Source organism: Sycon ciliatum, chromosome 2 (assembly GCF_964019385.1).
Source record: "Sycon ciliatum chromosome 2, ocSycCili1.1, whole genome shotgun sequence".
Classification (NCBI taxonomy): Eukaryota; Metazoa; Porifera; class Calcarea; order Leucosolenida; family Sycettidae; genus Sycon; species Sycon ciliatum.
Window position 1 is genome coordinate 20,509,991 of NC_088644.1, and position 25,817 is coordinate 20,535,807.

Below are 25,817 nucleotides of genomic sequence, written 5' to 3' on the forward strand. Positions count from 1 at the left end.
ACAAGTGTCTACAGTCCAGTAGATCTACACTGTACAGTTCAGAACGATATGACTATTGTTCTATTGAAGACAGAATTCATGGGATGCATTTGGAGCCCCAAGATCACCCTGAGAGGCGGTACGTCCTGGGCCTGGGGATCTACTGTCACAATACATGTACAGTCACGGCATTACGGTAAAAGTATGTCAATCCACCAACCCTTGGTGCCGCTGACATTTTGATACTGTCCTTCCCTGCCAGTGCCAGTTCTGACCTCGCTCTCCACGTGATCGCTGACAATGTTTGTGGGCGTCTGGGGTTCCAGACCCCGATGTAGAGGCAGGCGTTGATCACCGTGTGATAATTGACTGGTTTTCATTTGAGAGAAACATTGAATCAATCTCTAAATGAGCGATAGTTGTCCACCTTGAATGCATTGCACCATGGAGCTGACTGGATTGATACTGACGGCTATTTGCCTGGGTATGAGCAGTGTGGTCGTGGGGAATGAAGTGAGCAAACACCAAGATCGTCTCGCTGGTCGCCCTTCTTCGGTGAGCGACGCTTCTCTGCCTTGTCTCAAGGACTTAGCGAAAAAGTTCGGCATCTGGATCGGATCAGCATCTAATGCTAAGCACATCCACGATGATAAAGAATACGACCAGGTGCTGGCTGAGCAGTTCTCCATCACAACACCGGAGAATGCGTGTAAGTGGTGAGTTCAGAGTTCACCCTTTTGCAGTGGAAACTTTTACATGAAAGTACTTTGGGAACTGTAGTGAAATGACGACCACGAAAATATACATAATACGAGTCGTATCAAGAGTACATAACAATAATAAAATAAATTACCAGTTGGGAAGCAGCCGGTACATGTATGATGATATATCCAAAGCATCCAAAGCATGGTGCGTACTCTCTAGTCTTACCCCCAAGTGCAGATTGTCCCACAAAGGCATGCAACTGCTAGCTCTTGAGTGGCAGGGTAAGTTGATGGTGGCGCAACACACCTCGCAAAATGGTGGTAAATACACGCCTGGCCACACAGCGATCTCTAAGATGCAAAGTTCCGGTCTAAGAGAAGCATCATCAGTTCACCGCACCTGTGGTCTGGTCTGTGCATGACTGGCGATATCGGCACAAGACCGGATATCACCAGTCGTGCACATAGACCATGCGCAAACTGATGGTAGCAGTGAGAGACTGAGGAGTGCTTCACCCCAGAACTTTGCAGCCTAGAGAGCGCTGTGTGGGCAGGTGTGTATTTACCACCATTTTGCGAGGTGTGTTTAACCACCATTTTTCTACTATTATACGAGTACAGTCAACTTTGCGAATAACGACATTCGGCGGGGCATCAGAAAAGTGTCCTTATTCGCAAAGTGTCCTTATATCCGAAGTCCCATTTTAATGTATGTGAACCCATATTTTGTATAGTATGACATGCATATCGAAATGAAGCTCTTTTCATGCTCTACGTCAATTTGTACTATATTTTCGTATTGCAATTGAAAGGAACAATAAAGTCAATATCCAAGGGAAATAAATGAAAAATTAACCTTTTGGAGCCATCTACAGGGACATGTTCAATTGTTCATGTACATGTATGAAGATTAATGAAAAGCACCCCCCCCCCCCCCTGGCTGTATCTTCTTGTATGTGTGCCTTATCCATCGCCACGGCCATTCTGGTACTTCTGCATGACAGGGTAGTACTTGAAATCAGGGAGTCGTAAAATACCGGTATCTTACGACTCCCTGCTTGAAATAGCTGTCAAAAAGCCAGAAAGTCGTTATTCAAGCAGTGAATATGACCTCGGGGCACTAAAATCATGTCGCTATTCGCGAATTGTCGTTATTCAGATAATCGTTATATCCGAAGTTAAATGTATACAGTCAGATGGGACTTTTCTCTGGGCATGGAAATTCTGTCGTTATTCGCGAATTGTCGTTATATCCGCAGTCGTTATTAGCGAAGTTGACTGTATAATGGTGTATTGGAGTCTTCACCAAACCATTATAGCTGTTGAATGAACTGAATATTGACAACAGGCTTCTACAACCTGCTAGTCAAGATACTGACACCTCATTTCTGCTTCAGGACAATAATCCGCCCCAACGAAGCAACGTTCAACTTTACCAACTGTGACTATGTGGTCGCAACTGCCCAGGGCAATAACCAGACGATTCGTGGACATAACCTGTGTTGGGGTGCCCACAACCCAGCTTGGTAAGCCTGATTTAGATACTGCTTACTTACTGCATGTTGAGTCATTGACATAAGCTACATGTACTAACAATTCATGTTAGAGCCTTGCATGATTGGCACATCAAAACTGACACGGCATCTTGAACTAACCTCCTTACCTTGTACATATGTACACACGGTGTGTAGGTCTGACTAAGTAGAGTACAGCAGCAGAAGTAACTAATACTTAGTTCTCTGTGATAACCAGTGAAAGGAGCACTAGAGCCACCAGGAGTAGTCTACGTGCACTCATCGTTCATTCCAGTTCTTAGCAACTATGTATAATGCTCGGTAGTATTCAAATAATAGTCACTAGCATACCGGCACCGGGTAGAGGCCTGAATTCTATCCTCTCTCAGAAGCCTCTTGTATGGGCAATCACAAAGAATGACATCACTGGCACTGCAATCACAAAGAATGACATCACTGGCAAAAAAGCTAACAAAAAATCAAAATACAGTAAACCCTGCCCTAACCGGACTCTCTCTCTCTCTCTCTCAGTCTCTGTGCAGCGGAAACTGTGTTGATGTGACAGGATTCCACTTGATCCAGGGATGCACGTTCAATCCACAGCACTTTGGTGCATGAAAATGTGCCCGGTCAATGCAGGATTGTGGTTGGTACAGGGTTGGTACAGGGTTGGTACAGGGTTGGTACAGGGTTGGTACAGGGTTGGTACAGGGTTGGTACAGGGTTGGTACAGGGTTGGTACAGGGTTGGTACAGGGTTGGTACAGGGTTGGTACAGGGTTGGTACAGGGTTGGTACAGTACAGGGTTGGTACAGGGTTGGTACAGGGTTGGTACAGGGTTGGTACAGGGTTGGTACAGGGTTGGTACAGGGTTGGTACAGGGTTGGTACAGGGTTGGTACAGGGTTGGTACAGGGTTGGTACAGGGTTGGTACAGGGTTGGTACAGGGTTGGTACAGGGTTGGTACAGGGTTGGTACAGGGTTGGTACAGGGTTGGTACAGGGTTGGTACAGGGCCCGGCACACACAGGTTGTACTGTATTAAAGAGAAGATGACGTTATTGATGTCTGTAGACAATGATAACTTTATTCATGCAAAACCTGTAAGACCTGTCTGCACACCGTACTTGTGTTAGAGACCTGAGTTCTATCGGTGCCCCGCACATACATGACTACTGTCGCAGGTTGGACAAGTTTGACAATAACTCCACGGCACTGCGTAGTCTATTGATCACGCACATCAGCACGGTGGGCAAACGCTACGCAGGCCGCATGTACTCCTGGGACGTAGTCAACGGGGCCGTGCTGGACTCGCCGAAGAATGGAACGTATCTGAAGACCAACACGTGGTACCCAGCAGGTAAGATTTTTTAGTTCAGTAAAGTGGCCTACACCATTAAAATGATGCAAATCTGAAAGTGGTCAGGCCACCCAGAATTAATGTATTGTTTCGGGTTACTTCACTCATCCGTACCAGGGTTGGTCGGTCGGGTTTTATTTTATATTTTACTTCGCTGCCAATACTGTCTTGTGAAAGCGGTGCAGTGTTCTCGGGCTGTCAAGCCTTTCGTAGAAGAAATGCCAGAGATGCAAAGCTTACTGGTCTGTTTCGTCAAAACTGGATTATTCTTGTAACTGCACCTACTGGCCATTCTGCATATTTACTCGTCTATCATCATTAATAGTTCTGCGACTCAGCCAGGCATCTACGGATTAATTTAAATGAGTTGAAACCAAAAGAATTCTCAGCATGAGTCGGTCAAGGTGGTGGTGGTGGGGGGGGGGGGGGGTTATCCAGAGACTCATCCATTTTTAATTTCATTTCATCTTACTTGTAGCCTCCAAAATGCAGTCAAATTGACAGGGCTAGGACCTTCTATCTTCAACTCATTGCTGATTGAGAATGGCATGATGGAAAGTTGAGCTGGGCTGTGTGGTGCTTTGTCTATGACTCTTGCTTTCTAAACAGTTCCAGACTACATTGACTTAGCATTCAAGACAACTCATGAAGCAGATAGCTCCGTCAAACTCTTTGTAAGTGTATAGGGCGAGTACTTTCTTCCCCGCCCTTCCACCCTAGCTATGTTAGGTAAGGACAATTGTTGTCCGGACAACACAATGGTGAAAAAATATAGTTCTGAGGTGTCAACCACTACGTATGCTCTTGTGACCAAGCATTACCTTGAGGAATAGATAGGCTTTAGTTTGGAATTTTTGTGCATGCAATGAATCAGTGCTTTGCTGGTGTTCCAATGGATCCAGATTACCACTGATGTACGTTTTGTGTCTCTTTTACTTGAAGTACAATGACTACAACTGTGAGGTCATCAATGCCAAGTCTGATGCAATCTACAAGATGTTGAAGACCATGATGGCCAACAGCGTCCCTCTGCATGGCTTTGGCATACAAGCTCATTTCTCCATCAGTCATGCTGACGCACGTCATGCAAAGAAAAGACTCAGTGGAGGTGAGGGGGGGGGGGGGGAGTAGCACAATGTAAACTGCTGGGTGTTTGCATGTGCTCCAATAGTCCTTATTGCATCAAACCGTTCCTTCATACAGTCATTTGGGATTTGGCACCAAACACAGGAGGCTTTGCCGTGTTCTTATGCCGATGTGCTAAAACTGCCTCCACGGTCACGGTCACGGTCCGGAACCTCCAAGTATGTATGTGTACTTTGAAGTAAAACATTTCTACGTGTATATGGTGCAACGGTGGTGTTGAGATGGTATGAGGTTGCTGTGATAAACTGAGACGGCATGCATGGCTCTTTTCAACTTGTTGATTCTTGACTTTGCCACGTCTTAGGTCACAAGTTTGCATCCAGTGTGCCCACTGACTGGTCGACGGTAGAAGACAACATCAAACGTTTTGTCGACCTGGGCTTGGAGGTCAGTAGTGAGTGCACACAGTAGACAATGTAGGACTTTGCATCAGAGTGTGTGGGAATAGGTAGCAAGAGGTGAGCGAGCCGGTCGCTGATTGCCATTCTTCAGACTGCGGCGTCTGTGAGAGCGATAAAAACTCACTGGCTTCCATGTGCATACCTTTTCCTGTGTCTACTTCATATACATGTTTTATACATACTTCAAAGTATACGAGTACAGTGGTCCCTCTATAACCCGGCACCATTTGTGCCACGGAAAATCTGCTGGATTAGGGAGGCTGCTGGATTAACAAAAATCTGATTTACTGCTGCAATGTGCATGAAGAGGACATTTTGTCTACTGAAAATTGTGCTGGTTTATCGAGCGTGCTGGATTATAAAGTGCTGGATTATAAAGTGCTGGATTAGAGAGGGACGACTGTACCGGTACGTGTAGTGATCAAGTGATGTTATTTCCAGTCAAGGCGCCTGGTAACCATGGTAACAGAGACCGGGTTTTGAAGATCCCTGGAGGGGTCGTCTTAAACAGGTCTCACTGTATGTCTATTACCGGCCTCAGCACTGACAGCAGGCTACAATGAGTGCCCAATGTACTATGAACAGAGCCGTGCGTACTACCAGCATGCAGCAGCAGTGCAGCCAACTCCTCTTTGTTGTTGCGCAGAGCTCGGTTGTGTTAAAAATCACTCCTCAGACAGCATACATGAAGGAGCAAAGTAGGGGACAGAGGTGGGTATTCGTTATGAGTCCCGCGCATCTGTTGCTTGTCGAAACACAGGTTCACATCACAGAAATGGATGTCAGTATTCCATCCAACTCACAGCAGTATCTGGATCAGCAGGCCGATGTGTACAGGAATATGCTCAAAGCCTGCTTGAAGTACGCACCAAAGTAAGTACAAAGTGGGAAAACTTTGGAGAGGTAGGCGCTTGCTTTCCTTCTGCCCAGTTCAATTTTGTTGGACTCCAGCAAACATGCTGTAAGCTGCCAGTCTCTCAACATACCATCAAGTTACCAGCTTACTGGTACGAGGCACAGCCCCACGGTATCCATTTTGGAGGTGCATTTTGTTTTTGTTTTTTAACTGAAATGGTACTGCGGAGGTGGTCAGAGCAGTGCTGCCAACCAACTGGGTCTGTTTTGCGTACTGCGCCTTCTAATGGTCCGTATTTTGCAGTGTTTTTTCTGTACTAACAATGTACTGCCGTGTACACTGCTTGTATTGTGCTTTTTTGACACTCACATGCTTGTCAGTGGCTGAATTTGCTAGTGCAAAGCATGTGTGACTATACCACGACATGATATTCTGTGCTACATGTAGTCGAAGCATGGCATCATTGGCATGCACTCGCTTTGGCGCAGGGATATTCATCGCTCAGCTTGCGCTTGCCTCGCTTCTACATAAATATCTGTATCTGATTCATCCTCTTCAATTTTCCATACCATTTTGCTCAAATCCTGTACTGCGGACGAAGGAGTGATTTTCCGTACAAAGCGGAAAAATACGGGAGGTTGGCAGCACTGTCAGAGCACATGTGAGGAAGTACCAGGCAGGTACTTGGTGGTAGTATAGTGCGGCACGTTTTGTCTGCCTGGCTCAGCCGGTGGTGTTCTAAATAGAGGAGTGGCGATACACACAGCATTGGTCTGCATATCCAACGATTGAACAGAGATTTATCATAATTGTACCTCCTGGCCCTCCTTCTATGCCACACTCAGAGTCATTCCACTCTTCCTTATTGTGTTGTGACTTTCAAATCAAGGTGCAAGTCTTTTGAAACCTGGGGATTCGTTGACAAATACAGCTGGAAGAAAAACGACCCGGATTACTTCGATGCTAGCTTTAAGCCAAAGCCATGCTTCTACGCCGTGGTTGATACGCTCAACACAACGCACGTTCTATGATGTCTCTATGTGCTGAAGTGACAGTGGTGACGACCGTTTACTGTCAGCATGCATACTAGAACCAGTTGAATGATATTTTTATGAGTGGAGAAGTAGCGTAAGTTAGCATGATATTACACAACCAAATGATTCTCATGATTCAGGATATAACGTGCGATTTTAGAAAGGCTTATTTGGATGTACCGGTATCACGGTGTACGGTGCCTGCGGTAGCTAGTACTGGTAGTAGCTACATGTCACTTGTAAGGGCATGTAACTATGCTTAGCCTGCTGATCACTTTGCCGATATGCTGTATAATCTATTGTTTCTAACCTCCTGTGCTCTATTTGGCTCCACCAGCCTACTAGCCCACTTCACGAGTTGAAGCTGGTGATGCATGTAAAAAATGATGTAATGTTCTTTGAAGTACAAGTAGTCGAGTTTGTGTACGCTCATGATAATTTAATTTATTTGCCGTGTCATAATTCTAGCAGATATCTGTGAGGGCCTATTGCGTGTTTGTTGAAGATGCTTGGGCAGTCACTGAGTGTGCAGGTCATGTAGCCTATGGAGTTTGTTGAGCATTCTCTGGATGCTACACTGTGTAGATAACCGGCTTGAGATTGAACAATACACGGTCACTGATGTAGTATGAGGGGATGGGGGGGGGAGGGGGGGGGGGGGGCAAGCCAGTAAACACATTAGCCGCGTGTAGGGCACTTTACAGTCCAAGCTAAACCTGACTCTTCTCATCCGACCACCAGGCACTCTCGAATGCTTGCTTGCCAACTCCACGCACAGTTGCCAAAGTGGCGAATGTTGGCTCGATGGTGTCGCCAACATGGAGATTCCCTGGGTCCGATAACAACTGTCTGGCACTGAGAACTGCTACCTGTGCCATGTGGGCACACATCAGTGTATAGACAATGCTCTTTTCCTTGGGCAGCCAGTGGCGTGTCCAGGATTTGGCTGAGGGGGGGGGTTGCGGCTGGGATCAAGGCGGGCTGGGGTGGGGGTAGATGACATCATGCTACTGTCCCAGGTCAGCCATTTTGAAAACCGATGTCAAGAAGCTCCTCCTGTAGCCCCCCTTCTTCAACAGTTATTCACCCGAACGGCCCCAGAGACTGTTCCGGAGGATCAGCGCACCACACGGGGACAAGTGTCGAACTTGCTTCAAGTTCCCTTTCTTCGTGGGCCTGCGGGACGATCGACCATGATGTTTCGGGCAAGCATTCTCTGGAACGCTCTCCCCTCTGATTTTAGAGTGATACATGTCCCTGGTCCCTTCCGAAAAGCTCTTTCTGCCATTGATATACTTACTTTGTGAATATCCTCGTTAAACTTTTATTATCTGCCATAAATTCCAACCTTCTCATCTATCACATTTGTGCATGCATGTCTATAAAATCAACCACGTGTTCCTGACTCCATGAGATTGTCTTTCTATTCTTTGACTCCATGAATTGTCTTTCTATTTCTGACTCCATGAAATTGTCTTCATATAAATTTTTCCTTTTCTTCTTTTGGTCCTTTCTGTCTTATAATAGTATTATTATCATTTCTTGTTTTCCCTTGCATATCATCCCTTCATCATTCTGTGAGAACCTGTCCTATGGGCAGGTGAGAAGGCATCTCTGCCTGCTCATTTGGTGAAGTAAAATAAACAACAACAAGCCGTAAATCTCACACACCACGAGCAGTATTTCTGTACACGCAGCAACAATGTACATTGTAAACTTCAAATTTGCCGTTAGGTGAACGAATCAACTGCAATTATTTATGCGAGTCCAACAATTTCTCACCGCTCTCAAAGAGTCAAAGCATCCTTTACATAGGCAGCGTAACTTTTCACTGTGCGCTGTTCTTCATGTTCTGGCTGCTCGCTGACAACAGGTTCTTCCACGTCTGGCGGAGTGTGACTGTCAGTCCGCTCCGAAAGTTCAACTGGAATAACAGCGACTTCATCACTCCCACTGTTTCCTGTTGGAGCGGCAGCAGGAGTTGCGCCGCAACAGGAACGCTTTACAAAAATTCCAGGCTCTGCTGGCTAGAGCTTGGCCTTTTGGGATGTCCCTGAGACATCGAAGAAAAGCCTTCGAGTCAACCAAAACACGATTCGAACGAGGATGATCGCCTGAGCCCTCGGCATTCGAATCGTGTTTTGGTTGACTCGATCGAAGACTTTTCTTCGATGTTTGTACGTATTCGACGTTGAAGACGCGTCGAGCGCGTCCCAGCAGGGATCACACTGTATAACAGTAGATCTACACAGTCAGGTCACCGTGTTTCTGTAGCCGTGCATGCTCACTGTACGCAGACTCTCCTCTGTACTTAGACTGTAGACTGTACTGTACTAGTCCGTAGTGTGTAGATCTACAATCAACACCAGCTCGACCGTGCAACCGCTTTTGGACAATCGTTTCAGGCGGCGCGCCCCCGAGCCTAGTCTACAAGTTGTAGCTCGACCCGGCGCTCTGGCTAGTATTATTTTTGGAAACCTAGGTCGAAATTTTTGAGGGGGGGGCGCGCGCCCCCCGCGCCCCACCCTAAACCCGCCACTGGCAGCAGTGGAACAACATCAAGGAAGCCGTGTACAATAGCTGTAGACACGCTCACACAGGGTCTGCCGTGTCCACCACGAAGAAACCAGCACAGATCGCCAGTTCAAACATTAGAGAGGTTCCGCACTACGTAAAGTTGAGCAACTTTACGTTAGTGGGCGGGGAAAACCCGTGAATTCGCGAGTTTGCACTCTACTTAGGGCCTGGTCAGACTGCGGCAAATTTTGGTTGCCTGACGAAAACAGAACAGCGTCCAGAATTTGAATCGCGATCACACTACACATGTGGGGAGAGTGAAAATTCAAACTTCATTTCGAGCGTCAAGTGGTAATCTCCACGAACGACGTCAAATTCCTTCACCTTGGGGATCGCCAACACCTTCAGTGCAATCCTTGCAACCATCCTTATGAGTTTTGTTGTTGTCCGTGGCCAATTAGCTCCTCGATATCGAGATGAAAAAATCAGTGATTATCAGCGTCAATGGCGTATCAGCGTCAAATCCTGTTTGGAGCGGAAAAGCGTGGTCCGTTCTTGCTTTTTTTTTGGAGCGTCAACTCTCGCTTTTGCCGCTCTGGCGGCAAGTTACTATGGAGATTCGGATTATAATCCTAGGATTATTTCGATTTTGCCGCAGTCTGACCAGGCCCTTACGGAAAGTTGTCTACGTAGAGTACGTAGATAGGGCTCTGATAACGTAGCTGGTCCGTAAGTGGATTGGGGTACAAACTTATGACTCTCTCCCCAGGTCGATCTGGTCGTACACTGCCGCGTTCGGAGTTGCCAAGGGCAGCTACGTGATTTGAAAACTCCGTATGGCGGAACACAGATGCGCATGCAGTTTACGTAAGACTTTCCGTAGATCGACTACGTTTTTTACTAACGTAATTACGTTATGCGGAACCTCTCTTTTTTTTTTTTTTTTTTTCTAGGTCACCAGGTCACTGCATGCATGCATGCAGTATCCATTGACCACGGGCTTTATTTTCCAAGGTGGACTAGTGAAAAACGAAAAAGAAGTTAAGAGAAGTGCAAAGCAGAGCTGGAGTGCAGCCGCCCAATAGCGGACTGAAAACTACTAGTAGTAGGATGAAAAGAGCACAGACGAAGCCAATACAGTCAAAACCAGAGGCAAATGGTATCAAATGCGAATGCCCGCCTCAGCAACCGCCAAGGTGGGAGGTGAGTCCAACTGCACCGGCCGAAGATTCCGGGATCCGCGCAAACACATCACGCTGGACCGGAGTAGGGCAAAACTCAATTTGCATCGAACCCAAGACATAACACAGCTGTATGCTTCTCCAGTCTTCGCGGCTTGAAGAGAAGCTATCCGCTTGTAGAGCGACTCCGCGTGTTTGCCCAAACCACCAGTGGTAGAGAATATGGCCGGAACAAACGACGAATGCTCTATGTCGCGGACACGTTGCTCGTAGCAGCGCCGCTTCTCCTTCTCGTGCTTGGTGTAGCAGGAAGCAATGGAGGTGGCGCGGTTTGAGGTCGCATGAGGATTGAAAACCCTCACATCGATGAAGGTGCGCTCAAACCGGCCACCCCAGATGCCACTTGCCGCAACGTCGAGACGGGCCTGCTCAGTCTGAATAGCGGTGCGATACCGGAACTGCTCCCCAGTGACCGGCTGCAGGTGGGGCTCCACGGAGACATTGTGAGCCACTCGCTTCAGCATATGGGCAGTGAGGTCACGCACCTCATTGTGCCGCACCGACGGAAACCCCCCTGTGGGGCAAGACAAAGCGTGAGCGACTGAAAATGTGGCTCCACAGCTGCAAGATGATGGCAGTCGCTGTGGAAGCCAGCCGTAGCGCAAGTGGATTCCGTCGCGGAACTCACCCTTGGTGAGGGTCAGGCCATGCCGCTTCAAGGGTCGACAGGTCAGCCAGGAAGAAGCTCCCTTCTCCGACGCTAGCGCAATGACCCGCTGCAACTCAGTATCCACAGATGAGGAAAGAAGCACAGCATCAGCCCGAACCGAGGCGTCAACTGTGTTCTTCGCTTGCTTCTTGGCAGCGCGTACATCGTCAATGGCGGTGCCTAATTCCATATCTTGGACCAAGATACGGCTTGTCAGGGGCGCGGTGATGTCTCGAGAAGACTGATATTGGGAGGCTCGCGACGATGGGTGGGGCAGCCCGAGACCGCCGAAGCGACACGGAAGAGCAAGGAGGCTGCGCTCCTGCGGAACCTCTCTACTATGTAGCTGAAGTTACAGTCAGTGAAGTCGATCAGTACAGTCCACAAACACGATTCTGCGGACAAGAGCCGTCGTCATCGTCGTTGCAAGTGAGAATATTTGAATCAGAGAGATCACCATGAATTACGCCGCGCCTGATTTCATTCTTTTCGATCAGTGGTACGGCTATCATTTCATACTCCTGTAGGACGTCACTGCAGATACGCTGACGCTCTGTAGACAAATCCAGGTGTTCCAGGTATTGTCGGATCGTCAACACATCCGTCGGGTTCCAGTCCACCAGACCGGCGGATTGTATTCCGTCGACGATGTCCTGCGATAATGTCTATAGTTGACAAAGCAGAGAGCAGGGGTACTGTTGCTCCGCAGTGCCACAGTGTGTGTGTGTGTGTGTGTGTGTGTGTGTGTGTGTGTGTGTGTGTGTGTGCGTGTGTGTGTGCGTGTGTGTGTTCATCAGCCTTGCAAGCTGTTGAATGGTGTAATCCCACTGCACAAGTTGCTATGTCTAACATAGCTTATCGCTATCATCGCTCCCGCGATGGGAATATCCGAGTGTGTGTGTGTGTGCGTGTGTGTATGTGTGTGTGTGTGTGTGTGCATGTGTACGTGTGTGTGTGCATGTGTACGTGTGTGTGTGTGTGTGTGTGTGTGTGTGTGTGTGTGTGTACATGTGTGTGTGTATGTGTGTGTGTATGCACATGTACGTGTGTGTGTGCACATGTACGTGTGTGTGTGTGTGTGCACAGCGCGTACAGCATACACTGATTTATAGTAGCATATACTGCCCTTGTCTATGTATCGATGTAGCATTAGCAACTCAGCTACAAAAACTACAAATACATAAAGTAGGCCGTAGGACAACAGGCAGTGGTTCCATTGAATAAACTAATTTCAACTCCCACAAACCCCACACTATATATGAAGTGGTCACTGGCCATTCCAAGCCATGCGTTGTTTGGATTAAAGCAATACCCCCCCCCGTCTCCTTCCTGCACTTCACTCTTCAGTACCATATATACAGAGAACAGAAAGCAACCACGCATACGCACTGATGCATAGGGAGATGGAAATCAGAGTGTGGTAACACTACGTACATGGGGTGCTTGTTAAATTACCCACTCACATTTCCCAGTTCTATAATAATACAGACTCGTACACATTATATAGGTCTGTTGCCACCAGGGAGTCGTAAAATACCGGTATTTTACGACTCCCTGGTTGCCACTGTTACCCCAGCAACCCACCTTACCAGTACTACAGCTAACCATCATGAGATGCATTGCTAGCACACCGCCGCCGACTTACCTCGAAGTATGCTTGCAGCGCCCCGCACCAGTTTCCAACATCCTCCATTAGATGCACACATCTAGGATTAGAGCATGTGTCGATGCTAATCCCGTCCACGTACTCCAGAACTCAGGCAGAAGCATGGCATTGCAGTGTTCAGACGACGGCGACGCCAGCGGCATACCGCCATCAACACCCCGCCGCCGGGTGACTGGAATTTCCGTCACACAACTTCCGTCCACACTCTTCACCGCCCGGGAGCACACCACGCCGCGTTGGCTAGCACCATCCAGCAGCTGACCAAGCGCACGCAATCTCCGCTCGCTGCTGCATGGATCCGGATGGAAGACTTTGAGCACAAACTTTCTCACAGGCTGTCTCTCTTCTTCGGACTCCATTCTGGGAGATTGGCCGTGATCCAGATCGCTTTTTGTTATGGCGTGGCCACAAATGATCAAGAAGTTCTTATCTTGAAATGCACCCAAGTCGCTGACATTAATGGTGCATTTCTCCAGCTCGCTGCTGGCCATGCCATATGCACTTTGTACGTGCTCTGAAGCGTTCAGATCGCCCCAGCTGCACTATTCATGGCATAGACTCTCTGCTCTAGATGATCAGTTCCGATGATCATGAAGTGAGTGAAGTAAAGAGTCCACAACCAGGGAGTCGTAAAAGCTAAAAGCCCTCCCTGTCCACAACCAATCGGACCCGGGAGTCGTGATGTCAAAAGCCCTCCACTGTGACCACGTAGCGAGTCAGCGACTCGGCTGTGGAAGATTTTCTTTTGACCAGACGACGCTTGCAGACACCAGCAGCGCAGCACGAACACTCACTGCCACCAGTCACACTCCACAACAGCTAGAAGCTGTGTCCATTATGATGTTGGGAACTCATCAGAGGAGATGTACATGTAGATGTTGAATGAAATGCCGGGATAGAACTAAAATGATAATAATATTCGCGGGATCCGCGTTAGCATCACTTGAATGTTCAGAAACACACACAAGCTATACTACATAGCCTTCGCTTCCGCAGGCCACCACTAATATGTATATATTATACCAAGGAACCGAGTGTATATATCTCGATATACACGAGGTTCCTTTGTTATATTTATACCTCTCCATATTCACCGTGTGTGACCTAATGGCTTGTTCCTCGCTGACAACTACTGCTAATTCCCTTTAGCGGTGTATATGGAGATATATACACCACTAAGGGAGAGCATGCCTAAGACTGTAAGTGTATATGGAGTGAGGTATAACAAGAGTACCGTATTATCTCTAATATAAGCACGGTCCTTTATTTTTTCAATGTACCTCCGCCCCGTGCATGCTATTAATGGAGACGTTCCTTTATTGGAAACCGTTCCATTATTATTTCAACCTCATTTCAGAGGCATGTTGCCATGCCAAATTCATGTCAGACACACACATTTCAGGGTTTTTTCGCCGGTACAGATAATGAATTTACACAGTGTGCTTATAATGGAGACTGAGCACTTTATTTTTTGAATGCCGCCCCAAGGTGTTCTATTATTGGAGACGTGCTTATATTAGAGATAATACGGTAATTATCACTGATATCAGTTCTGGTGATCAAGCATATTTTGAGCATATTTTTCTGCTTTTGTGTGATTTCGAAGCATATTTTGAAGCAAATGGCCAATATGCGAAAAGCATAATATGCGAAAAGCATAATACCGGTATGCGAAATTTTTGAGCATATTTGGGCCCTCCCTATTTGAGGGAAAGAGACGAAGGGGAAAAGTCTGAAGAAAAAATTGACTGTCACCACCAGGACACGAACCAGGGACCTTCGCTTGTAGCTAGCGATGCTCTAACCACTGAGCTATGGTGTAGTCGTCATCCCAGCAGAGGCCGTTCAACATTTTCTTCAGACTTCGTAACTCACACTTCCTATGAATCCACACAGGCGGGTGGGACGCAGCCCTCACTGTAACCCACACACTTCACGTACAAACTAGCACGCGGGGAGCCCCAAGTCATAAAATATTAACTGGTTTGAGGGAAAGAGACAAAGGGGAAAAATAATTATTAAAAGGCCAAAACAAATAATGACCTTGTTTCCGGTCGGCCGACCGGGCCACTTTTTCCCAAATTCTGATACTTTTTTTGGTCCCAAATGTATACAAACGGTGGCAATGCCATGTGTGCAAGTGCACTGAACGAGTCAAAACTCAGTCAAATCTCAACCGAATTCCACAATCGAAACACCTACAAGGTAGCAGAGATTCTCAGCTGTCGGCTCGAAAACCTCCGGGGTCGATTATTATTATTATTAAAAGCATGTCCGCGTAGGTGGCGGGGGTGCCACTTTCGCTTATGCCATTCAGGATTGATGTCTGAAGAGTAATACGATACAATGAAATGACAGAAGTGACGTCAACAAAAGCCGGTAGCAACAGGACTAATGCCGTAATGGAAAACTTCATCCACTCACGCTGCTATCTGGTGTTCACGAGGTGTTTGTCGCGCTGGAAACAGAGCGTCTCTGTAAGTTTGTATCCCTGGTGATGTTTGTGCCTGGAGAGCACTATAAAAGTGGTGCTCTTCCACCACCACCGTGCATCGGCACACACACCAGGCTTTCCTTGGCTTGATACAGAGTGAGTTAGGGCGCGTTCGAATTGTCACTCTTTGACTTTTCGAGGAGATTCGTTTTTCGATAATTTATCACTATACACGGAGACCCCCTCGACTTAGGCCTCGGCCTTTGGGGAATCCATTAATAAAAGATTTAAAAAAATCCGGTGCATCACTATAGCCGATTTGCATGTTTGACTGACACATGGCACATGCCTGTGCATGACTTGAAATGATGCGTACACCCTGGAAAAAGCATGAAAAGCAGCCACGTGTACATGTGGCTGCTTACAGCATACAGGGAAGAATTTTCTCTCACTCACATCTGCTGCCAGATGCATCCAGGCAACACTGGATCAGTTTGGGAAGAAGTGAACTTTATTGGAAGAACACTTGTTTTGTGATTTAATATGGTTTGCTTCCTGAAGCCCATCACAATCATAAGCGATATATCGGTATAGCCGATAATAGTGTGTATAGTGATATTTTTAATAGCTGTATTTTTTTCGGATTTGATTTTGATTTTGGCGAGTTCTATCATTATAGCCGGTATATCGTTATAGGCCATTCACACGACGGGCAAACTTACTTTTATCGTACTGTTTCCAGGGATATTTACTCGGATACGATAAACTTGGACACACGCTTGCAACTGATTTTTTATCTTGGCCAAGGCCCTTTTGCTCGCGATTATCTTTGCACGCCAGGAAAAGTGTCGGTTGTTGAAAGTGCGTACTGCAAATGCAGTGCATGAACAAGGGAAAATTCAAAATTGAACATTTCCCGGCATTTTTAGGAGGTCACTATGGATACATTGACGGTTGCAAAGTTTGCCCAGCACCGTGTGAACAGGAGCACGGTTTGCCAGTGTTATCTTGGTCACACACGTGCAAGTGTTTCAAAGTACACGTCGTGTGAATGGCCTATAACACGTACACCAAGAGTCCAAAATGTTTATGCACTCTTGGTTAACACCCGGTCACTTTATAAACGATACTCACTGTACGTACGTGGATTTGGTCGATCTGATCGGACGTCATCATCGCCATGACAATTCCACCGAAGAACTCTAAAAATGATAGAAGCCGTTCTAATGCATTGTGGGACACTTCCACTCTCTACAATTGTAGCTCTTTGTTCGAACAGTTGATGAACAGAAGTCATTCAAGACAATTCGAACGCCCCCTACGTCTTTCGGATACGTAACGACTCTACGTACAAACACGTAACGAGGTGTTTTTGTTCTGCTCTTGACTCTTGCCTTGTCTTGGCTTATGAATATGAGTGACTTGGTGCATGTACGACAAACGGTACACAGCAGGGAGTAGTATTTTACTACTCCCTGGTACACAAGTACATGACTGTACTCATAATGCACTTCCCCCGCCGGCCGCGCCCGCGGTGCCCTCACGTCACGTTGCAGCAATCTACTTGACTTGTACCAAGACTGGCAAGAGTGTTTATTATGCACTCTTGCTTGTACGTGTTTGACTTGCAAAATAAAAGGACTGCAAAATTTATTTTGATTGCAGCTTCCACTTTTTCACTTGCTTCGTGCTTTTTGTCTTGCTTGCTGAAAGGCGAAGCTGTGGACAGTTGGTTCAATGTTCTTATAATCCTTTTAGAGTTTGTGGCTCCTGGTCAACCTCGGCCATGGATCACATGGTGTATGATGGGGCGTTGTTGGATGATTCACAACTTCAGGATCAGCTCGACCCGGATGAAAGTTTGAACGATGAAACATTTGGTGGAGGGCTTGACGATGGAAGTGCCTGGGAGCAAAATCAGGCAGAGTTTGAGCGCCTGCGTCAGCAAGACCTCGGCTTCTTTTCACATAGTCTTGTTGGTCGTCCTGTTGGTCCTCCTGATTCAGTCCCATTAGAGTCCAGTGGTCAAAGTCGATTCGAGCGTGGTGCGGATGCAGATATTTTTGGGCGATCAGTGTCATTCCCATCCTCGTCTCAGGCGGATAGTGATTTGATGCCCCCGTCATTTTTCCATAATGATGAGGATAGCCAGCCATTAGCTGCGCTTGATATCAACCAAACCCTGAATCGTCTTTTGTCTGACACAGAAGAGGAATATGATGCTGAACCTGAAACGAATCATAATGCTGTGAGAGAAGTCCTGCAGCCGAATGGAAGGGCTGCAGACCTCAAGAATCAGTGGAATTGGCATGGTCATCAGCAGCAGCATCATCAGTGCATACCACGCAGAACTGCTACTGGCAGTATCCAGTCGGCGGTGAATGAGATAAGTAAACTTGATTTGAACGAACTGATGAGTCCTCATAGTAGACGACAGGAGTCCATGCCCCCGTCACGGGCGACACCGACAGAGTCTAGTATATCAGTGTCGAATCTACTTGCATCTGGGACCGGTCTAGGCCGCCAGAAACAGCAGCAGCAACCGCCGCCGCCAAGGAACGCTGTTGATCTGAGTTCTTTGCTCGGGGGTGGAAATGCGCAGACGTCATCGCCACGTCTCCCGCCCTCGTCTAAGGGTGGAAGGTTGGAGGATATTGAATCTAGCATCAGGCAACACAGCCACAGTTCATCGCCAGTCCACGATCGTCCTGACGGCTTTCGAATGGGTCCCAATGACCATGGTCATCAAACTGGTAAAGAATGGCTGGAACATATGCAGGCAATAGGCGCCCCGGAAGGCCTACAGAGATCGAGTGTTGATGCTGGTATGCCACCTCGGCCGCCTCACATGTTTCCCCCGAGACCAGGCATGGCTAGGCAAAGCTCGCCCTCTCCAGCTGGCCCGCCAGCACCTCCGCGTCCCGATGGAAGACCTGGCTTTCCACCAATGCATCCGCCTCCGCCGAACATGCCGCCTCCACCGATGCACCCGGCATTTCGTGGAATGCAGCCGCCACCCTGGCTCTATGGCAACATGCCTCCTCCACCATCAGGCAGCCAGCGCATGCCTGACATACTCCATTACCCTATGCCGCCGGGTATGCGACCACCGCCGCCACCTGGTGGTGTCGATCCTAATTGGCGTGGCCCTGGCCTACCTCCCAACTTCCGCCCTCAGCTGATGCCAATGGGACCACCACCGCCACCGAACATGCATGGATCAATTCCACCCCCTTCGGCATCATCCCCATCTGGTGCGCCACCACGTCAGTCTTCGCAACAGCGACATCAACAACAGCAGCAACAGCGCAATGTTCTCGACTACCCGTTTGTGTTCATGACCAACAGGGAGAAGGATTGGATACTCAAAGTGCAGCTTATTCAACTCTCAAAGTACAGTAGCTACTTGGATGACTATTACTACCTGCGTCATCGCCAGCGCAATCCTTCCAGTCAGCCAATGCTCGGCTTGCCGAAAATGGATGATGACTTTGAAGTGAAGCCTGAGAATCCGCATGGCCGTGTTACGATCTTTGAGGGTGCTCTCGGAGGTCGCATATCAGCCGGATCTGTTCATTGCCCTCGGCAAACGTTGCTGCTCAATGCTCCTATCAACGTGTCGAAAGCAACGAATCCCAAGGAGGTCCAATCCACCATGCACCGCCGGCGCACGATAATGCACTCGATTGAACGTGTGTATGATAAAGTGTTGGCATTAGAGGATCAGCATCTTGATCGTTCGTCGCCACCTAATGATGTCTCTCCGCAGACGTCACTGTCCAGCATCTTCAAGCTGATGAAAATCCGCCCACTGCAGGAACGCGTCCAGGACTTGAAAGATGTCAGCTTAGATGAGCATGCAGTGGCCTTCCTGTCCGTGCCCAAGGGAGCTCGGCTGGTGGTGCGTGTGTCTGCCAAGCTGTCTGTGTCTGAAGTGCAGAGCGTTGCCGGATTGCTCTGCCATCATTTGTTCCCCTTCATTAAGCGTGACGAGGACAAGCGGTCGGTGAAAGCTTTGCTCTCCGGTTTGAATGAGCACCTGCAGCGATGGTCTCTCAATGTTCTAGCGTGCCTGTTGGACATGCTTATTGCGCAGCCAACGTTCAACAAGGTGGCCACGGTTGCCCTTCTCATTGAGCAGTACCCATCCACAGCGCTCTCATTCTTGGTCGGATTGGTGGAGAGTGCGTATCGCCAGTGCACTGGGTCGCCGCAAGCCAGCAATAGCTATCCAGTGCAGCAGTGGTGTCAGCTAAGCCAGCGCATGCTTGCACAGCTGGAACCGCATCACGAAATCCTTATGCAGCACCTCAGCAGCACAGACAAGTCAGCATACCGAACCCTGGTTCAGTACTTGGTAAGTAGTGGGCCTGCTCTGTTCACATCCTCGACGCCTGGGACAGCCGCAGCCAGCAGTAGCAATTAAAGTGGACGGTGAGCAGTGGCATGACCGTATAGCAATGTTTATCTGAGTTTTTGCTGTCTTTTTGAGACCATTGGAGCTGATCTGGCATCAACGTCCAAGGAGCATGAGTTGATCTCTTCTTCAAATGCTTCCACCTCCAGTTTTGGTGGAACGAAAGTCCATACACTCTCACATGGTGTTTGATGTAAGAGACATCTGGCTGCTTTTGAGTTCAGGTTTCTTTGGCCTTGGTGTCCGCGTTACAAACTGACTGTGTCGTCTCTCATTATATTTCTTGTGTACTGCTGGCACCTGTGCCGTGTAATTCTGACGTTCCGCTGACCATGCAGCGACTACAAGTAAATCTTTTTCTAGTATAACATTTTACAACATACATATCCTGGCCACGGCCGGGTGCATCTGACCTCTTGGTCGCTCTCTCGGTCTGTCTAAACATAGTAACAAATGGCACATGATTTATTTCACCGTTCCGAACGTATAATACCTTTGCATGCGTAACCGCTTCGCTCCCCTTACCAGTGTGATAGCATTCATGTAAGTAACTCATGCAACATTATGGTCTATTTTTTGGCTCCTTTTTTACGTGCTGGCCTGTATTGTTTCAGTTTCTTTGGCGGCCTTCGGCGCACATTCTTGCTCTCCAGGAGCTTGAGTTGTAGTTTATTATTGTTTGTCTCGTCTTCTATTCCTTTTTTGATCGAAGAAAGTATGTAGTTTGCAAGCAATGTCAGTGTGTTGTGATGCAACTGCATTTATTTACTTCAGCTGGCTGCTTAGAGCCTTACCTACAATCTAGCTACGCTGTGCATTTTAGTATTGCATTGCCTCTCACCGGTAACAGTATAACATATTGAAGATGGAGAATGTGTGTGTGTGTGTGTGTGTGTGTGTGTTGATCTGTCTCATTCAGATCTTGCCCGCTACCGTTGCTATATAAGAGAAAATCTGTGGGTGCACATCCAGTGCATTTGCAGATTTGCGTGCTTCTCTTGCGACGGGGGTATACATAGTACATGGTGTGTGTGTGGCTGTTGAATGGTGCAATCCCAGCACAAGTTGCCATGGCTTCTGCTGTAGCATCGTGATTATCCCCTCCGGCGATGGGCGTCAAAAGATCAAGGTGTGTGTGTGTGTGTTGCTTAGCTCATCCTTCGGACGACTCTGTCTCTCTCACACACACACTCCCTCGCTCTTCTATACCTTTCAGACAACAGTGGATGACTTCAGACTCACACAAAAAACGTGAATATTGCTACTTCACAATGTGCTTCTCTTGAGAGGACACATAGTTTTTTGTCTGCAACATTGAAGCGTTAGTTAAAAAAAATAGCGAACGGTATCTTTCGGCCATTCAACGATACATCAATCTATCCTCGTCTCCTCTGTTTGTCAGCTGAGAGAGCATGGAGGAGACGAGGAGAGATTGCAAACTTAAGTTGTCACAATTATGCATAAGGTAGGTGTAGGTATAGGACATATCAACAAAACTATAGATCATTCTTACATTGCCAGAAACAATGATGATGGGGTTAAACGATAATACTTTGAAGTAGCAGGTTACCGGTACTTGTTCTTATTCATATGTTTGAGTGAAATCTTTGCATGAGTTGATGTGGAAATATGCATCGGCATCAAATATATACGTGGGCTGGCAGTATCACGAATAACCAGAAATCCACAGCGGTGTGGATGTACAGTGTCTGCGGTGAGCACAGTGTTTGTTTGCAGCGATGCAAGAGCATTTGCCTTGTCAGTTTCCACATACTAGTAAAATTAAAAAGAAGGAAAGGAGGACTTTTGGTATGTAGTCCGGATCCGGGTGGGCGGATGGAAGAAAATACAATCGTTACGTTTGTATTTGGACGTTTGGATTCGAAGAGAGAAGTGGTGAGCACACATGCTCCTTCCCTAGATTCGAAGAGAGCTTGAGAAACGCTGCTACTGGCACAGAATGAGTACCAAGGCATTACAGCACCCTGTCATGCCAGTTGCTGAGGCTTTGCAGAGTATGTCACGGTACACTGTAGAAACTCAAAGGTGCCGGAAGTGCTCCCCTGAGTGGAGGCACACACACACAGTTGACGGTCGTGCAACTTCAACTGCACACCTTGAACAGCAGCACACAGCCTGTCTTTGCTTATGGTTGGCTTATCCCAATACTGAAACCTATGACCAGTCACGGGAAGAGAAATCTCAGGTCGCAGATCCGCAGCCAGCACGCTCAAAGAGCTCCAGACTGTGTGAATCTTTGGTGGAGAACACAGCATCATCATTATCATCATCATGATTGTCGTCATTGTCAAAGGATGCCAATGATTCAGTGAGCGATGCCAGGGAGTCGGCCGAGCTTGAGCAGCGAAACTGAACATCCTGTGTGCAGAGAGCATCTACAAATCCATCGGCGGATCTTGCCAGGAGGCACAGTGCTTCATCTTCGATGTGCATCGCACGGAGTTGTACGCCATCACACTCTTCACCCATTCCACGTGACTTGAACACAGCTTGTTCAAGGACTTCACTTGCACTCGGTCGCCGTGTTCCATCAAACGTCAAGAGGCTCGTCAGCAGAGACATTTCTAGAAGGAAAAAAGGGCACAGGAAAGTCAGAAATCACATTCAGAGTTTCACACACAAGTCATGTACTTCATATGAAAATGTGTGCTGGTTTCATGCATTTCTCAATACATGTATCAAAGAAGGCGGTCGTACAAGGATGTCCAGGATTTTTCCAAAGCAAAAAGTTTTAGTTCCGGCGGTGGTGCCTGAGTGGCATTTTCTGGTAAATACGGTATGCATACAATCTAACATGCTAACAGTCAACACGCTAACATTCCCGACATGATACGCGCTGCTTCGCTCTTTTGAAGGGAGTCTTTCACATGATCAAAGCCCATATAAACAGAGGGCAATAAATAATTAATTACCTTCAGCTGTGATGTGAGGTGGCAGCAGGCACTGTAAGCCACCATCCACTGCGTCCACTGCTTCAGGTCCGTCGTTGACGGTGGCGGTGACACCAGGCAGATCAGAGGTGCCCGGCAGTCCCATGAGATTGCATATGCGATGCAGCTGGTCGGTGTCATTCGAGCCGCAGAAGAGCACGACGCCGTGCAGAAGGAACTCGGCCAGGATGCAGCCCGTGGACCAGATGTCGACCGTGCTCGTGTAGCTAGTCCGGTCAAGTAGCAACTCGGGTGCACGGTACCAACGGGTCGAGACGGCATGGGTCAAGTACCCGTCATGGCTATATTCTCCATCGATCGCCCGCGCCAGGCCAAAGTCTGCGATTTTCACTACGGTTGGACGGCCTGAATTGTCAACGTTGACCAGGATATTGCCTGGCTTGATGTCTCTGTGCAGTACGTTGGTGGAGTGTATGTGCTCGAGACCACTGAGTACATTGTGAACAACGCCAAGGCCAATACTAGACCAGTCCTCGTCTGACCAGCGTACGCCCAGACCAGACCGCGGACCACGCTTAGCCATGCGGAGCAGTTGCCCTACGTCCATGTCCATCTTCTCCAGTGTGACGTGCAGCGAGGTGACGTCGCTGGACGTCTGGTCCACAAAAGCAAAGCTGGAGTACATGTTCACAATGAACGGGGACGGCTGCAGTCGAGAGAGAATGAACAACTCTCTGAAAGCGGACATACGTACGTATCCATGATGTAGTCGACCCATTGTCTTTATCACAACGGACCTGGAGGATCGTGACTTTCGTTCCCAGAATTCTTCGCGAGCAGAGAAAACACGACCATAGCCACCAGAGGCCAGCAGCTTCACGTTGGAAAATCCTTCAGCGGTATCCATGGTGGATGAATGACCGTGCAGGTGATTTTCCCAAGCCAAGATAAATCATCTGCTCCAAACTCAAACACCGACGTTGGCGAAACGCTCTTTGAACTGGCACGCATTCTTATTTTCTCGCTGGCACAAACTTGTTTGTCTTGCAAACCTGCTTGCATCGACAAGTTGATTGCATGTCCACACGAAATTTCGCCTCTCTCAGCAATCGTCCAACGAACGAACACCCTCACGTGCCGCAGTTTGATCAGATCATCGCGTTCCGGGGATCGTAGATCTTGATCGGAGAGTGGAGACTGAAGTCGTAGATCCTACGCGCCATGCGCCAGTGATGAGTCATCCTGTCACCATGGTCACTAGCTGCTACTCATGGACGCCCATACCCGCGCTGGCGCGCGGTCGCGACTCGCGGGGGCCGGGCGCGATGTACGAGTACTGAATCGACTAGCGGCTAGCCGCGGACAAAAAGCCGCGGACGCGTAACAACTCACGATCACGTCACTATTTTGTTTTTATACTTGCAGTGATGTCATTATCGTCGTGAATTGGGCAGTACCAGGGAGTCGTAAAAGCCCGGGAGAGGACACGGCACACATTCCCAGAAAACATCTTTGCCTCGCGCTGCCGGGGAACGCTGCCAGGGAACGGTGTTGCGAGGCAAGGAAATTATTATTTTCGAAAATTGTGATGTCTTCTTGAAATACTAATTGGGACATTCTCCGATTTCTCTTAGAGCACGGAGACGATTGCTCCGTCGAGTCTTCTGATCTCTATTTTCATCCTCATCTTCCAGCTGCCTCACTCATTCTCTCTCAGTTTATCGAAGTTAATTTATTCTGAGGCGATGGAAATGCAAGACAAATCCCTAATTGTACTTCACTTTTATTTGAGTTGGGGTGAACGAAATGAGATTTGTGGAAAATGACGCCACTTCCCGTGTTAGCCGCTGGTCGTATCATACAGCCCATATTCCATTGCAGGTGATGGGCCAACGTTCGTGTTGAGATCCGCTGAGTTTCCTCGTACTCGTGGAGTTGAATTTGTGGCAGAAATTGCACTGAATTGCAGTCAAATGGTTGTGAATGAAACGAGATTTGTGGAAAATGACGCCACTTCCCGTGTTAGCCGCTGGTCGTAGCATACAGCCCATATTCCATTGCAGGTGATGGGCCAACGTTCGTGTTGAGATCCGCTGAGTTTCCTCGTACTCGTGGAGTTGAATTTGTGGCAGAAATTGCACTGAATTGCAGTCAAATGGTTGTGAATGAAACGAGATTTGTGGAAAATGACGCCACTTCCCGTGTTAGCCGCTGGTCGTAGCATACAGCCCATATTCCATTGCAGGTGATGGGCGAACGTTCGTGTTGAGATCCGCTGAGCTTCCTCGTACTCGTGGAGTTGAATTTGCGGCAGAAATTGCACTGAATTGCAGTCAAATGGTTGTGAATGAAACGAGATTTGTGGAAAATGACGCCACTTCCCGTGTTAACCACTGGTCGTATCATACAGCCCATATTCCATTGCAGGTGATGGGCGAAAGTTCTTGTGGAGATCCGCTGAGCTTCCTCGGCGTACTCGTGGATTTATGAATTTGTGTCAGAAATTGCAGTCGAGTGGACTTCTGTGCGTGTGTTGTGAGTAAATCGCGACGGCTCCCTTCCTTCAGCATCGTCAAAACGCAACATAGAGCATTATTACGCACTCGTTCCATGATTCATGATAATGCCTGGATTCTTTTAAAAACAATCAATGTGTGTTCCCTATCTATCTACATTGTACATGGTTGCAGGTCGTTATTTATAAATCTTGATAATTTCAACACTTTTCTACTCGTATACTGAGTACGCGGTGACTTGAGCCGTTTAGGAAACGGAAGTCTTGGCGAGTGTACAAAAGGTAAACCTATCATTTGTACTTCATAACGGAATTGTGCACAAAAATGCACACACACGTTCGTGCGCACACACACAAGCACACACACAAACACTGTACAAACACACACAAAAGTACAAGCACATATGCACATACACACGCCTCCCCCCCCCCCCCCCCCACACACACACACTCAACTCCCCACCCCTGTACTG

General features: G+C 47.9%; 4 protein-coding genes and 1 long non-coding RNA gene across 5 annotated transcripts; 3 read left to right on the forward strand and 2 right to left on the reverse strand.

The window, feature by feature from the left end:
- The first annotated feature begins 153 nt into the window (after positions 1–153).
- Positions 154–7,479, forward strand: LOC135809123 (endo-1,4-beta-xylanase B-like). Its single transcript, XM_065322394.1, has 8 exons — positions 154–695; positions 2,081–2,209; positions 3,381–3,556; positions 4,166–4,230; positions 4,499–4,664; positions 5,007–5,089; positions 5,864–5,976; positions 6,849–7,479. The coding sequence occupies exons 1-8, from the start codon at positions 412–414 to the stop codon at positions 6,988–6,990; spliced, it is 1,158 nt and encodes a 385-aa protein (XP_065178466.1). The 5' UTR covers positions 154–411; the 3' UTR covers positions 6,991–7,479.
- A 3,074-nt stretch (positions 7,480–10,553) lies between these two features.
- Positions 10,554–14,067, reverse strand: LOC135809124 (uncharacterized). The gene is made up of 2 exons (XM_065322395.1): positions 13,046–14,067; positions 10,554–12,065 (listed from the first exon to the last, which is right to left on the reverse strand). Exon 2 carries the CDS (start codon positions 11,588–11,590, stop codon positions 10,673–10,675), a length of 918 nt encoding a protein of 305 aa, XP_065178467.1. The 5' UTR covers positions 11,591–12,065; positions 13,046–14,067; the 3' UTR covers positions 10,554–10,672.
- Positions 14,068–17,157: 3,090 nt separating this feature from the next.
- On the forward strand, positions 17,158–20,781 carry LOC135809126 (protein PAT1 homolog 1-like). Its single transcript, XM_065322396.1, has one exon. The coding sequence runs from the start codon at positions 17,287–17,289 to the stop codon at positions 19,924–19,926; it is 2,640 nt and encodes an 879-aa protein (XP_065178468.1). The 5' UTR covers positions 17,158–17,286; the 3' UTR covers positions 19,927–20,781.
- A 374-nt stretch (positions 20,782–21,155) lies between these two features.
- Positions 21,156–23,918, reverse strand: LOC135809127 (mitogen-activated protein kinase 4-like). The gene is made up of 2 exons (XM_065322397.1): positions 22,851–23,918; positions 21,156–22,502 (listed from the first exon to the last, which is right to left on the reverse strand). The coding sequence occupies exons 1-2, from the start codon at positions 23,734–23,736 to the stop codon at positions 22,120–22,122; spliced, it is 1,269 nt and encodes a 422-aa protein (XP_065178469.1). The 5' UTR covers positions 23,737–23,918; the 3' UTR covers positions 21,156–22,119.
- A 376-nt stretch (positions 23,919–24,294) lies between these two features.
- LOC135810792 (uncharacterized) lies at positions 24,295–25,559 on the forward strand. The gene is made up of 2 exons (XR_010552395.1): positions 24,295–25,074; positions 25,257–25,559. It is a non-coding gene; the product is annotated as an uncharacterized LOC135810792 (long non-coding RNA).
- The last annotated feature ends 258 nt before the right edge of the window (positions 25,560–25,817 follow it).